Here is a 15,560-nt window from a genome sequence, read left to right as displayed (position 1 = left end):
AAGAAGCTGAAGGAGGGAAGTTTAAACATACATCCCTGCAAAGTTTCAGGACAGTGAAAATTCATATAACTCTGGCAGGGGGGAGAAAGGGGTGAAAGTGAGAATAAACAAAAGGGGGAGCAGAATCAAGATTTGTCTGACAACCCACACTAAATCAGTGTCAAAACTTACGTCCCTTCATTCACTATTTGATGGAAAGATACCTGCTGCGCAGCAGCTCCAAAACACAAAATCCTCATACATCCAGCGTACAGTGTGAAAAAAAGATTGTGACTGCCCATACAGAATTAAGTGTCCCTCGATCACTTGAAAATACTCATCAGATGGAGATGGAGGATTCCCCGGGGACCCCGGATGTATTCAAAACAGTGGAGGGTATGGATTATAAGCGTCTGGCTGATGAAGTCGCCAATCGTTTGCTACCTGACATCTCCGCTACAATTAAAGCATCAATAGCAAAAGCTCTCAGTGCCATACAGAACCAACTTGATGAGACGGTGGAACAGGTTGCGGCTATGGAAACCAAAATGTCGACGTTAGAGGAGGACTTCAGCTCTGACCACACTACAGTCATGCGTCTGGCCAGGGAGAATCTGACCCTGAGGGACCGTGTGGACGATCTGGAGAACCGCTCCAGAAGAAGCAATTTGCGCATTGTCGGCCTGCCTGAAACATACCCGGTTGGTGAGCTACGTACATTGTGTGAATCCACTATTCCTACAACCCTGGGAGTAGCAGGAAGGAGAAAAGTGGAAAGGGTGCACCGCATTGGTCCGCCAAGGAGAGGTGATGAGAGTGAAAATAACAGACGCCCAAGACAAGTCATAATGAAATACTTGGACTTCTCCGATAAACAGGAAATATTACAGGCATACAAGAAATTGAAACATCCCTTGGAGGTGAAAGGCTCGCGCATCTTGCTCTTCGAGGATTTTTCTGCGGAGGTCACACGACAGCGGAGGGCATTCTCATACATATGCTCTGCCTTATTTAAGAGAAATATACGCTTCCAGTTAAAGTACCCGGCAACGTTGATTATCAGACATCAGGATGGATCCTACAATTCTTTCTCAAGTCCAAAGGAGGCAGAGGCCTTTATTGAGCGTATCAGCAGTCCTCGTGACCTCAGGAATTCTCCAGGACAAGGGCGCAATGACTCACTGAACCAGAGAGTGACCAAAGGGAGCTCTGTGAAGCTCGCTACAGCTTCCCCGAAGGACCGGAGACAACAAAACAAGGAACTTAAGGGAACCTGAGACAAATAGACAAATGTCGGATGTGTAAAGTTCAAGGTGGGACACCTGTTTTTGATTTAGGCTGGAGAAGCCGCAGTGGAAAAAGTTCAAGAAATCTGAGGCGGAGGAAAGGAAAGAGAACCTTTTTTTTTTTTTTTTTTTTTCCTTCTCTCTTTCTTTGTAGGTGGGACAGTCCTTTATATTGGTTAAATGCTATATGCTATACAAGTATAAGGTTGACTGAGCTTGGAAAATGATCAGAAAAAAGTGAAGTCTGAGTATTATGGTATAGTTGGGGGGGGAGGGGAGGGAGATGTTTGAAATGTTTGGGGATTTTGGATTCAAGTGAAGTAGCAAAGATTTTACACAGAGTTATTATTATTACTACTACTCTCACTATTGCAAGTGAGCACTATGTTCAATTGTCTAATTGGTTGAATTTTTTTGGGCAAGGGAGGGCAGCAAAAACATGGTAAACGAAAGGCAGGATTTCCATTTATTGCATGTGCTTTATGAGAATAGTCACCTGGAATGTTAAGGGGTTACGTTCCCCCCAAAAAAGAATTAAGATATTACGCCACCTTAATCGCCTCAAACCGGACATTGCGCTCCTTCAGGAAACTCATCTGGAAGGTTCAGACATGCAGAGGATGGGGAAATTGTGGGTTGGACGAGTCTATGGGCCATCTTCAGTTAAAAGGAAAGCAGGGGTTATTACATTAGTAAGTAGGAGATTACAACATCAAGTCCTGGAAACATATGCGGACACGGAAGGTAGGGTTCAGATGGTCTCAGTGGAGATACCTGGAGGAATTTATAAAATCTTTAATATTTATGCCCCGAACGAAAACAACAAATCATTCTTTCAACGACTTGAGGCCAAAATTTTAGAACATGCCCATTTTAATCTAATAATTGGGGGGGATTTCAACTCGGTGGTATCTGTGCTAGAGGACAGGAAAAATGCTAAAGGCCCCCCAAATGTCCATGATAAAGTTATGCGTCCTCTGTTAAATGCCACGGCCTTATGGGATGCGTGGAGACTACTGCACCCTCAGGATAGGGAATTTACGCACTATTCACATGCTAATAGCTCCTGGTGTCGCATTGACTACTTTCTTATTTCAGGGAACCTGGTACGTGCGCTCCCCTCAGCTACTATCCAGGATTTGGTGATTTCTGACCATGCCCCGGTGGTGCTAGACCTAGCAAACATTTATCCCAGAGGAACGGACTATCTGTGGAGATATCCTTCCTTCCTTAAAGATAACGAAGATTTTTCCTTGAAATTAAAGGGATGGTGGACGGAATTTATGGTACATAATGATCAACATAAAGACACACCTATGTTATTATGGGACACGGCGAAGGCAGTATTACGGGGCAGAACGATAGCACATGTTTCCTATTTGAAGAAAAAGGCTCATCTTAAATTTACTGAAACCTCCCATAAATTGAGGGAAGCATATACTTCTTTTCAAAAGCATCCTGATAGGGACCATAGAGATAGATGGGTAATAGCCCAAAGAGCTTTTAATGGGTGGGCGGAAAAACGGGAACAAATGGCTAGGTCAATGCAAGAAGCTACATTACATCGCTTTGGAAATAAAGCAGGGAAAATACTGGCCAACTTAGCGAAAAATAGGATTATAACTCAGGGACCCATGCAAATAAAAAATCAAAAGGGGGAGATACACAAAAACCCTAAGACAATAATTGAGACTTTAGGCACGTATTATAGAAACCTTTATTCGTCGGAAAAGCGAGACAAATTTCCTGATAATAATCTTTTATCTAAAGTGACACTACCTCGACTCACAGAAGAGCATCGCACTTTTCTGAATGCCAAAATTACGGGGGAAGAAGTATTGGGGACAATCAACTCCATGCATAATTATAAAGCCCCTGGCCCTGACGGATTTACGGGAGAATTCTATAAAACAGTAAAGGAAGAGATCTTACCTACATTACTAGAGCTGTATAATAGCATACTAGACGGTAATGCGTCTTTCCAAAATAATAACCGGGCATATATAAAATTGATCCCTAAACAGGGGAAGGACCCGAAGGATCCGGGTTCGTATAGGCCCATATCACTTATCAACCTAGATATGAAGATAATGTCAAAGATTATGGCAAATCGTCTAGCTATAATTCTTCCCCAACTGATTTCCCCAGCACAGGCCGGTTTCATTCAGAAAAGATCAGGGACACTAAATATTAGAAAAGTTCTTCTTGTCCTGGATAGGGTTAACCTTCGGCCTCTGAAAGGAGAATCTCCCGCTTTGCTTACAATAGATGCCGAGAAAGCCTTTGACAATATTGAGTGGTCATGGCTTTATAGAGTTCTAGATGAAATGCGTTTTTCGGGGTCATTTTATACCTACATTAGAGAAATTTACACAAATCCGAAGGCTCAAGTTTACATTCCAGGATATCTGTCAGCCCCTTTTCCGTTACTGAAAGGAACCAGACAGGGTTGCCCCCTTTCCCCATTACTTTTTAATCTGGCTCTGGAACCATTGGTACGATTGTTATCTACACATAGCACCTTCCAGGGTATTTCTGTAAATAATAGACAAATTCAGTCAGCTTTTTTTGCGGATGACATTTTGCTTTTCCTTTCGAATCCAGCTCAGCAGGTCCCCGAGATTTTACAAATTTTGCGAGAGTTTGGAGCGTACTCAGGCTTCAAGATTAATGCGTCAAAGTGCGAGCTCCTATACCTGGGAGGGACAAATGTTCAAACACGGGAGCAGAACCCTTTTGAAGGAATTACAGTGGCTAAGTCATATATCACATACCTGGGAGTTAAAATAGGTAAGGTTCCGGCAACCCTTTATAGTCTAAACTATCCACCCCTTCTGAGCCAAATAGAGCAAGATCTTAAAAGATGGCACAACCTTCCATTGAACCTAATCGGTAGAGTCCACCTAATTAAGATGATGTCGATATCAAAATTAATGTATCATCTTCAAACACTTCCCCTGCTTCTCAAGCATAAAGATATTGTCCAGCTAAATAGAGCTTTTTCACACTTCATTTGGAGGGGGAAACGCCCTCGTATAGGGCTTAAGAAGTTGATGGCATCTAAGGTTCATGGAGGTCTGAGTTTGCCGAACATTCGGGGTTACAATATAGCCTGTTTGACTAGATATATATTGGATTGGATTAAAGGCTCTAGGCATTATTCAGCGTTGGAGCTTGAGAGAGACTATGCACAACCTTGGGATCTGGTGGCATTACTTCATACTAGGCAGGCTAATCTCCCAGTGAAAATCAAGCACTCTTCCTTATTTAAAGACACGATTGCAGCGTGGAAGGCGTTGAGGAAAAACTACAAACTTCCCCATAAAATATCCAAATACTTGCCTATATGGGGGAATCCAGAGTTTGTGCAGGGGACAAGCAATAAGCTGTTTGAAGAGTGGAAGGTGCGGGGTATAAGGACTGTTGCTCATCTCTTGCACACCTCAGAACCTAGATGGTTGAGTAGAGACGAAATTATAGCGCAGTATGGCCTGGGGCCTAACCAAGTAATCCAATATGACCAAGTGAGATATAGTATTATGACTCAGTTGCATGATGTGACCCAGGAGGTAGTATTTAACTCTTTTGATTGTCTGGTAAAGAACTCAATAACTTCATCATCTATCTCTTTTCTTTATGGAGCCATGCGTGATCTATTAATAGGACAGCACCCGGAAGGTTTATTTAAATCTTGGGAAAAACAATTTGAGGACCCGTCTATGGGGGTAAAAATTAGGGGAGGGTGGAATGCTCTTCGTAAATCAATTTTAAATGAGAATTGGCGAGAAACCCAATTTAGAATTATGCACAAGGCAATTTATGGTTTTAATCTCCCTCCATCAGCAACAAAGCCAGACAGGCTTACGTATTGCCCTAAGTGTAAGAGTAGTGGAACTGATCTCCTTCACGGGTTGTGGTCCTGCCCCCATTTGAGTCCATTATGGTCACAGATCAAAAGTTGTATACAAAAGGTGTGGGGTCTTGAAGTTCGGCTCTCACCTGGGTTCGCTATTTTTCACCATTGGGAGGAGGGGAACGATACCAAAGGGAAGATGACTAACCCACCCAGACTTATACATGTGATACTTCTGGCAGCCAAGAGAGCGATACTAAAAAATTGGTTGGAGTCTAGGGTCCCCGCGATTGAAGAGATCTTGGGTCAGCTCATGCATCTTCTTGAAATAGAAGGATTGGATGCAGAAAGGAGGGCGGATAGAATACGACAGCACTTTAACAAATGGAAGAAATTCATACTGGCCTATTGTACTCGGGAGGAGATAGTCAGGATTATGTCACCTTTCAAAGACACAGTCTGGTATCATACTGAAAAATTGAAGGATACATTGGATGGCTTGCAGGTGGGGGAGGAAAGGCCAAAAGCTGACTAAAAGGACAGGGGGAAATAACCGATTTGAGTGGGACTTCTTTATTGTATGTCATTACCATGTTCACAAGGGTTCAATGGGGGGAATGATAAGAATGATGGGTTAAGGGGTCGCTGCTTTCCTTTGCTTTATCTTGCCATGTTACGGTTATTGATTTTAAAAATTGGTATGGAATTTGGGATGATCAAACATGACAATGAAATGTTGAATTTACAATGCTGAATTCGCTTATGCCAGTGTTATGTTATTGAAAAATTTGAATAAAAATATAGTTAAAAAAAAAAAAAAAAAGAAAGTTACACTCTGAATTGCTAAAGCATGAAAACAATGACTATAAGAATATAGATATGCATCACTGCTAAAGGAAATCTATGAAAAAATTGAGATATCTAGCACAGAAACAGCAACTTCTTTATCTCCCCAGTAACCACGTTTTATATTTATATATATATATATATATATATATATATATATATAACAATCATGTACTGGGATGTGGCTAAAGGGCAGATATAGAAATGGCCATTTTTGTATCTGCCCAGTGACCACGTCAAGGCATATCTCATACACTGGGATGTGGCTAAAGGGAAAATATAGAAATGGCCATTTTTGTATCTGCTCAGTAGCCACATCAAGGCATATCTCATATACTGGGATGTAAAAGGCAGATATAGAAATGGCCATTTTTGTATCTACCCAGTAGCCACGTCAAGGCATAGCTCATATACTGGGATGTGGCTAAAGGGAAAATATAGAAATGGCCATTTTTGTATCTGCTCAGTAGCCACATCAAGGCATATATCATATACTGGGATGTTAAAAGGCAGATATAGAAATGGCCATTTTTGTATCTACCCAGTAGCCACGTCAAGGCATATCTCATATACTGGGATGTGGCTAAAGGGAAAATATAGAAATGGCCATTTTTGTATCTGCTCAGTAGCCACATCAAGGCATATCTCATATACTGGGATGTTAAAAGGCAGATATAGAAATGGCCATTTTTGTATCTACCCAGTAGCCACGTCAAGGCATATCTCATATACTGGGATGTGGCTAAAGGGAAAATATAGAAATGGCCATTTTGGTATCTGCTCAGTAGCCACATCAAGGCATATCTCCTATACTGGCAGTTATAGAAATGGCCATTTTTGTGCTAAATATCTAAATTTTTCCTAGATTTCCTTTAGCAGTAATGTATATCTTTATTCTTACATTCATGGTTTTCATGCTTTAGCATTTCAGAGTGCAACTGTTCTTTTTTTCTTATTCTATTCCATGGATCGGTGATAACTTGTTTTTAACCTTTCTTCTGTAAATTGTTTAAAATAAATGCAAAACACTAATAAATTTCATGTTTGTTTTTTTTCCCCAAAATGACCTGACTATGACCCACAGGCCCTTATACGGTTATTGAAAAATTAGAAAAATAAAGAAAATAAATGCTGGTAAAATGAGGCAACGAAAAGTAAAAATAAATGAATATAGGATAAGTCAGGTTAAGTACGTTCTAACAATTCTACTATTTATTCAGATATGTTATTCCAAGAATGTGCACAATCCTAGGAGCCTGGAATACCCCGATATATGGCGCGGGGCTATAGGATAAGACAATGCGGCCACTCACCTTCTGTAATATTGTACGGGATGAAGGAAAATAATGTAACAATCATAATAATGTAAGAAGTCACCGAGACGCAGTGTAAGCATAAGATGTGCGCGTGCGTCCCTGGTGCATCGTGGACGGCAGATGCTTCTCGGATACAGTTTGGCAGCACTTTATACATCTCCTGAGCCGTGGGATGAAATTTCGAGGGCTCCGAACAATAAGAGAAAGAAACTAAGAAGTAAAATAGTAGAGTAACTAGTAATAAGTGCGAGGGTCCGTGTATCACATCCATGACTATCCTTAAAGGTCTTGTTAATGCTCATCATGGCAGCCCCTTTCTATGTTCCCAATGATGGGGTAGGTTAAGTAGTAGCCTAAAATTAAAGGGAATGTGTCAGCAGGATTTTGCTATGTAATTTGATTAGTATGATGTAGGGGCTGAGACCCTGATTCCGGCGATGTATCACTTTAGTTTACTGGTTGCTGCAGTCGTGATAAAATCACAGTTTTCTCTGCTGCAGATAGAGCAGAGCTATGTACAACCCCGCCCACATCACTGATTGGCAACTTTTCTGTGTGCACTGTATTTTGAGAAAAGCTGCTAATTAGTGGTGAAACGGAGGAGGCACAAAGCCAGTTGTTCTGCAGTGATAATCTTCTGCTGATAAAACACTGATTGTATTGAAACTGCAAAACACAGCCCTATTAGTGATACATTACTGGAATCATTCTGCTCTCAGATTACATAGCAAAAACCTGCTGACATTCCCTTTAATGGCAAAATTGAGTTTCCAGTTGGGATCATAGCAGATTGTCAAGCAGTCTACTACTACGCTTTACTAGGCAGTAGAAATAAACAGTATACAGACACGTATCCATCAGATGGAAGCCAAAAGACCAGACTCCTTACTGCTTGGTACCATAGTCCCACACTATACAGTCATATAGTCCTCCCTGGCCAGGGTCTCCTCCTGCCCACCGGGACTTGTTCTCTATAACAGTGCAGACCAAGATTGGACTTGCCTCGTCTAAAGTAGGTTTCTGTGATGACCTGTTTGCCCAGGTCTATGTCAAGCTTCACTTGAGGACTAGTACCGCTGACGTCAGTCACTGACCGGGGAACCTCTGTAGAGTTTGGGCCTAAAACTCACAACTGCGGGACGGAGGTGACCCTCTACCCGTCCCCAACTGGAGTTCTTCCCACAAGCTCTGTTTCCGGTTTGACCCTGAGGGTCAGGTCACGGATGCCACAGACACCCTCTTACTTTGGTCTTGGGTATCTGTCAAGCTCTCACAATTCTCCCACTCATTATACTGTATACACTCAAACCACTACTCAAACTAAACCAAGATGGAGTCAGCCTATATCCAGCAGCTGTTTGTGACCCACAGAGATTAGCTGTTCCCTACCTAAGGTTCTCCTGTCACTAGGCAGAACCTACTCTTTATACCAGGGAGCAGTACCTAGACCCGGCCACTAGATGGCCACACGTACTTTATGCACATTACATCCATAATAGCCGCATAAACCCAGTTCACATTACTACAACGGCGATCAGTGTCTTCAGGGCAGGAGCACACGGGCCTATGCCGACATCTTACAATGACAGGCGCCTACAGTCTAGATTGTGTGAAGTCATTATCCCCCTCTACTCCTTTTTGGTCAGACCTCATCTGGAATACTGAGTCCAGTTCTTCGCGCCACATTTTAAAAAAAGACATCAACAAACTGGAGCAAGTTCAGAGAAGAGCGACCAGAATGGTGACCGGTCTGCAAATCATGTCCTGTGAGGAACGGCTGAAGGATCTGGGAATGTTTAACTTGCAAAAAAGAAGACTGAGAGGAGACTTAATAGCGGTCTACAAATATCTCAAGAGCTGTCACAAAGTAGAGGGACCAGCCCTAGTCTTATTTGCAGAAGGAAAGACTGGAAGCAATGGGATGAAACTAAAAAAGAGAAGATGCAGAAGAAGTATTAGAAAAAACTTTTTGACAGTGAGGAGACCAATGAGTGGAACAGACGGTCACGAGAGGTGACGAGGTCTCCTTCAATTGAAGCCTTCAAATAGTGACTCCTGATGTGAGCCGGGGGGGGGACACGATGACCCTGGAGGTCGCTTCCAACCTTTCCATTCTATGATTCCAAGTGGACACTATATCTTTAAAGGACCACTCCAACATTTTTTTTTATTTCCCCGCTGCAGTAATGCTTTAGATCTACATCCCCCTGTCTTATAATCACCTGACGACGTCTTCATCTGTTTCCAGCGTTGCTCCCAACGGTCTCTGGTGATTTTTGACCTCACAACAGCCCTAGTATTTTATGGAGTTGGAGGTTACAACTCAGTGCATCTCTTTGAGAGACTCGTTCTGGTCTCAGTTGGCCTCATTCTAGCATCACTCTGGACTCATTCTGGCCTCGCTCTGGCCTCACTCTGGCATCACTTGGCCTCATCCTGGTCTCACTTTGCCCTAGCTCTGGCCTCATCCTGGCCTCACTTGGCCTCGTTCTGGTCTGGTCCTGACTCTGCTCTGGACCTGTTCAACACTGAGCCCACAAGTTCACTTAGAGAACCCAGGTTGGGACAACTTGGTTGCCTGGCTAGATATCTTACTGTGCTCGGTCAACTTCCTAAGCTTGCTGCTGTCTCCTGTCAGTTGGTGCCCACCAAAAATGGGGTGCTGCTGACTGGACTATTTTGGGCTTAAGCCCTGAACTCACAAAAATACTAATCCTTGGTGGGCCAGCAGAAGGATTAAACTCGGTTGCTTCTACCCTCTTATGTTCTTGGTGGGGATGTTCGATATGTTTTTTCATTTTGGTGAACCACTAAAGTCTTACCAAGTGTGGTTCCCTCACCCTGTGCTGTCTGAGTGGAGTTTTGCAGACGTGGACAGAGTGCGGGCATTCAGTGGGATGAGCCCAGGTCTGTCTTTCTGAAGACAGCCCGGCCAGCCAACAAGAGCACCCACTGACCCTCGTGTCTCCACAGAAGCTACCATAGAGATGGCTGGAGGAGCTTCCCAGCTCAGTGCTGAGACATTTCCTGTAAACGGGTACAATCTAGTCCTTCTAGTCTAATCCTACTACCGGATTACTAAAGAGCGTTGTGACTAAGTAAAGTGGACAGAGGAAGTGTCTTTTACGTATTTTGCAGCCATGAATTTTACTATTTGCTGCTATTTTATGTACGGAACGCCTTTATCCATGAAGCCTATAAATATACAAACACTCTGTGAAGCCCTTGGAGATTTTTGGATATCACACACCTGTTTACGGTATTTCTTTGATTCTCACCGTTCGTAATCAGAATCCCAGAAATTTCCAAATTAGAGTAATTCCCGTAGACTTCAGTTCCCAGGAACGTATGCATACCTACCTAAGTTATATATTTGGTTCCTAAAGAGGGTCATTGTTACAGAGGGGAGGGGGACTTTGGGGTAAATTTGTGGAACTCGCTAGCCCACCTATTTCCTTTCCTTGCACTTTTTCTTTCCATACATACCACTCTGTCACTTATTTAATCTATTTTACTTGTTTGTTTTTAACATATTTTACACTTATTTATGTACTGTAAACCCTTTTTGCACTTTTTTATATGTACAACACCCTCAAATTAAAAAAAGGAGCAGAAAGTCCTGAATAATCAATACAATCTTTATTCAATATATAAATATCAACACATACTTTAAAAAAGATGTATACAAAAACAACCCGTTGAAGCGGGTTAGCGAAACGTACGTCGAGGTATCCTGAATAATCAATACAATCTTTATTCAATATATAAATATCAACACATACTTTAAAAGAGATGTATACAACAACAACCCGTTGAAGCGGGTTAGCTAAACGTACGTCGGGGTAAGAGACTGGCGGCTTCTTACTACAATATACCCAGGTATCTTCATGCTGGTGGGTGGTGGGTACCGTCCCAGTGATTTGTCAGCTTGGCGCCTGCTAGACAAAGGTACTTCTTCCCATTCGGGAGCTGTCTGCAGTTGCCAGCTGACCTAATCATATGTTTAGTATTTACTTGTACTGGTCCCGCTTATAAGTTGGACATAAGCGCCATCTATGGACGCAACTGGGTAACGGCTCCACCATTCATTTGCAACTGGGTTACATGGCATAGTATTTATATGTTCACATAGTACAGTGACTTCAATACATTTTTTCTGTGCAGTAATTGGTAATATTTGAATCTCCATTGTTGCCAGATTATATATGGGCATTCTGCTAGTTATTCCATGTTTGGAAAGTAGTTTAGGTTAAAGTCCGATGTATGCTGGCATTAGGTAGAGGTTAATTGCATTTTGCACAGCACGAGTCACTTTGCACAGTGGATTGGGTACATGTGCAATAATATTATGCTGCTAGTCTGTTCTGTTGTTGTATACATCTCTTTTAAAGTATGTGTTGATATTTATATATTGAATAAACATTGTATTGATTATTCAGCACTTTCTGCTCCTTTTTTGAAAAAATGTTCTTACTAAGTTTTTTCATTCAATTTGATATTGCTATAAAATGGGAGTGTCCACATATATAGAGACCGCCTTTGTGTTAACCCTCAAATTAAAGCAATTACAAATCAATAATAAAATTGTTACGACTCCTAATAATAGTAATAATAATAAAAGCACAGCCATAATTAAGATATCCTATCATGTTTATATCACATGTTGTCTCCATTTCTGGATTGGTAACACAGCCACCATTATCATGTTTCTTGGTTGAAGCCAAATTGTGAGTATTTATAGTATATGACACATTGTTCCTTTGCATTTTTCATAATGAAACCTATATGTCATGCAAATAGGAGGAAATTATGTCCTTAAATCCCATTCTGGTTATTGTTCAATTACTTTTTGTAGAGATAGTCGAAGAAAGTAGTAACATATTGCTAATACAAGAACAAATATAACAGTTCACAATGATTCAGAAAATGAGAAAACCCATAATTTATTAAATACAAATATCCATTCATTCTGTAATTGTTTGATTTAGATCAAATTCATATATTTAATGGGCGAGAATTTAATTGCGTAACAATTTGAAGAAGGGGAGGAAGTGCTTAAGCAGAGATCAAGAACACCAAGACTTACATAGTGGATGGGACAGTGCCTTCTGACAACCAAGTACGGATCATGGGAGAAGGCCTGAAATGGGTCTCAGGTAGCCAAGTGACAAAATGTAGGTCAATATATTGTGGTCATCAGATCTGATCACCTCCATACACATTATAGCATCAAGAGGTTTCACCCACATTAGTTTATAGAAAGGTGGTCACAGATTTCCAGAATCTGAGTATGATTTGTATTGCAAAAATCATAAAGTATCTAAGAAAACCTTTATTTATCTTCATAATGGAGCTTTGAAAACTAGATAAGAAAGGCAGCTCAAGTGTCATTGGAACATTTCTTTCGCATAAGGTACCGTAATGGGTGAGAACGTGACGCCATGTACTGTATGTAAGATGTGTTGGCAATTCCTCCACATGTGAAGCACTGTACTGATGGTTAAAGAACATCTACAGTACAGCGGGGATGAATTATTTTACATTTTATGTGATTTGTTCTATACCAACTAGTCTACAAGAAAAGGAAAATGTATGAATCAGTATAAGGGTATGGCTCCAGATATCTGGGGGAAAAGCTTGACCCAAATCCCTCTCCATCAACTGAATGAAATAGGAAGGAGCCCTCCACCTCTTTAGCAATCAACAAGCTGTAGGCCAATCCTTTTATGTTTAAAGGGTACCCCGTTAAAGAGAAAGTGTTGTCAAAAAATATTGTATTATTTTGTGTTATATGTATCTTAAAAAAAGAAATACCCATTTTTTTCATATTACGATATTTATTAAATAACAAAATTACTAATTTTGCAATTTTCACACTGACAATCGGGGCTCTTTTAGACTTCTTTCCAGTAACAAGAGGAAGTTAGTCTATACACGTTTTTGTAGCCAATGTAAAAATGATATTTCATTTTGATAAGAAAAAAAATTGCCAAAAAAATCCTATGTTGTAAAAAATAGATAATTTTCTGATGACATATTCCCTGTAAAATAAATTGGCTGTAGGGTGTCCTGCTTCTGAAACCTGTGATGAGATGTAAACTATTGGAGAAATCTATGGGCTGGTGGAGGCTAGATTTGACAGATCCTTCTATGAGAACCAATTGATGGAGGTCTTGAATCCTCAGCCCTAATTTCCAATGCACCACATAGCATATTGAGAAATGCTTTTATGAATTTAGTACACCACATGAATAAGTTTTTGAGTTGAAGGAGTTGACCTTCATAATCTTCAAATGAGTTTACCAGGACCTAGGATCTTCTGTAAAGCCCTTTTCACATCTTTATTCTTCAGGCTGTAGATCATTGGATTGAGCAGAGGGACGGCGGCCGTGTTAAACAGAGAAAAAAGTTTCTTGGACTCCAAAGTGCTACTTAGGTTTGGGGTCAGATATTGTCCAAAAAGTGTTGTGTACAGCAATATGACCACCGTGAGGTGTGAGGAACACGTGTAGAAGGCCTTTAGTCTTCCAGAGCTGGTTCGTATCCTCAGTATAGCGTGTATGATAAATATGTAAGACACGAACGTTAGGAGAAATGGCGTCAGGATTATGGGAAATAGTCCTTCTATGAGGAAGAGTATTTCGACAAATGTGGTGTCCTCACACGAAATTCTTATCACAGGGATTATATCGCAGAAGAAGTGATTGATCTCAATGGAGAAGTAACAAGAAAAACTATAAACCATCCCAACAGGAGGAAGTACTTGCAAAAATGCCAAAATCCAACAGATAGCAGCCAATATTCCGCACGTTCTGGTATTCATAAGAAGGTGATATTGTAACGGTTTACAGATGGCCACATAGCGGTCATAACTCATGGCTGCCAAGATTAACAGCTCAAGACCTCCTAATGACCCAAACATGTACATTTGGGCCATGCAAGCAAAAAAAGAAACCCTTTTATCCCCAACGATGAAATTTGTCAGGATCTTATGCAACGAAACCGTAGAACAACAGATGTCTACTATGGACAAGTTGCCCAGGAAGAAGTACATAGGAGTGTGGAGATGAGGATCTCTGCAAGCAATGAGAATGGTCACGTTTCCAGACACAGTGGTGAGATAAATCAGGAGAACCAGTAAGAAGATCGGAAGCTGCAAGTGGGGATCATCCGAGATGCCCTTAATGATGAAATATATGATTGATGTCCGGTTTGTTTCCATTGTGGCCAAGTTCAAGTATCTGAAAAAGTGTTAAAATTAGTATTACTTGCTGAAATATGTTGCGGGCGGGGAGGAGGGTGTCAGCACACCGCGCTCACCCCTTCTGCTCGGGTCCGGCAGCTGCTCAGTGGTGGCTCGAGCGGTGGGCCGGATCCCGGGGTTTCTCGAGCGACACTCCTCGCCTGTGAGTGAAAGGGGGTTTTGGGATGTTGGGATAATGTCCGTGACGCCACCCACGGTTGTGGTGATGTGTAGCACCACCGCTGCTCAATGCGGGGATCCCAGGGATGGTGATGGGGAGCAGCCAGGTGTTGTGTTGCCCCTCCGTGGGTAGGGGTTGGTGATCCCGGGGCCCGGTGATGGCTTGTGAGGTGCAGGGCCTGGTGGGCGCAGGGACGCGGGGGCAGCGCTGTGCCTTGCGGCACTGTGGTACTCACTCAGCCTGAGACACGGACACAGTTTGTACGGTAAACCAAACGGCTGGTAGGACGGTCCCACAGACGGCTGCTTTGCTTCCCCGGTAGGTGACGGTGATGTCTCTCTTCCTTGCACCTGTATGTACGGATGGTTGCGATGGGTCCCCACCGGTAACCCGCTCCCCGGCTTCAAGCTGGGCCGGAGGAGCACTACACTTTGCCCGCAGGCGCTGGCCCTCAGAGACTGGTGCCCTGGCGGTGGCGGTGCCTCTGTTGTACAGGTTGGACTGTTGCCTTCAATCGGGACTTGGTTGTTGGGGGAATCTACGTCCCCTTCACTGACGGATTCGGCAAATTTGGCGACTCCTAGCCTTGCCGGGGTCCGAGAGGCCCCTGCCCTGGTGCTGACTGTCCTTCGGAACACTGCTCCAGACCACCGGGCACACAGCCAACGGGGTCCTTCCAGGAACTTCCAAACGGTCCCCCTCTGGACAGTCACCGCCGTTGCTGACCTTGCTGTTCTAGCCCTACACAAAGCTGGGCTCTCAGGCTTGGCACACTTTCTGCTCTGTCACCACTTCTTGCTTTCCTCCTTTTCCACTTCTCTTACTTTCACTTCTCTGTTGTTTACTCCTTTCTAGC

At 42.4% G+C, this 15,560-nt stretch overlaps 1 protein-coding gene across 1 annotated transcript; it reads right to left on the bottom strand.

Annotated features, from left to right (window-relative positions):
* Positions 1–13,569: 13,569 nt before the first annotated feature.
* LOC142251743 (putative olfactory receptor 2W6) lies at positions 13,570–14,502 on the bottom strand. Its single transcript, XM_075324795.1, has one exon. The coding sequence runs from the start codon at positions 14,500–14,502 to the stop codon at positions 13,570–13,572; it is 933 nt and encodes a 310-aa protein (XP_075180910.1).
* Positions 14,503–15,560: the final 1,058 nt, after the last annotated feature.

Source organism: Anomaloglossus baeobatrachus, chromosome 9 (assembly GCF_048569485.1).
Source record: "Anomaloglossus baeobatrachus isolate aAnoBae1 chromosome 9, aAnoBae1.hap1, whole genome shotgun sequence".
Classification (NCBI taxonomy): domain Eukaryota; kingdom Metazoa; phylum Chordata; class Amphibia; order Anura; family Aromobatidae; genus Anomaloglossus; species Anomaloglossus baeobatrachus.
The sequence above is the reverse complement of the archived record's forward strand: the minus strand, read 5'-3'. Positions and strand labels throughout refer to the sequence as shown.

What these genes read in the sequence shown, in the direction of transcription:
- LOC142251743 (XM_075324795.1), bottom strand. Translation starts at nt 14,502, where the DNA reads ATGGAAACAAACCGGACATCAATCATATATTTCATCATTAAGGGCATC.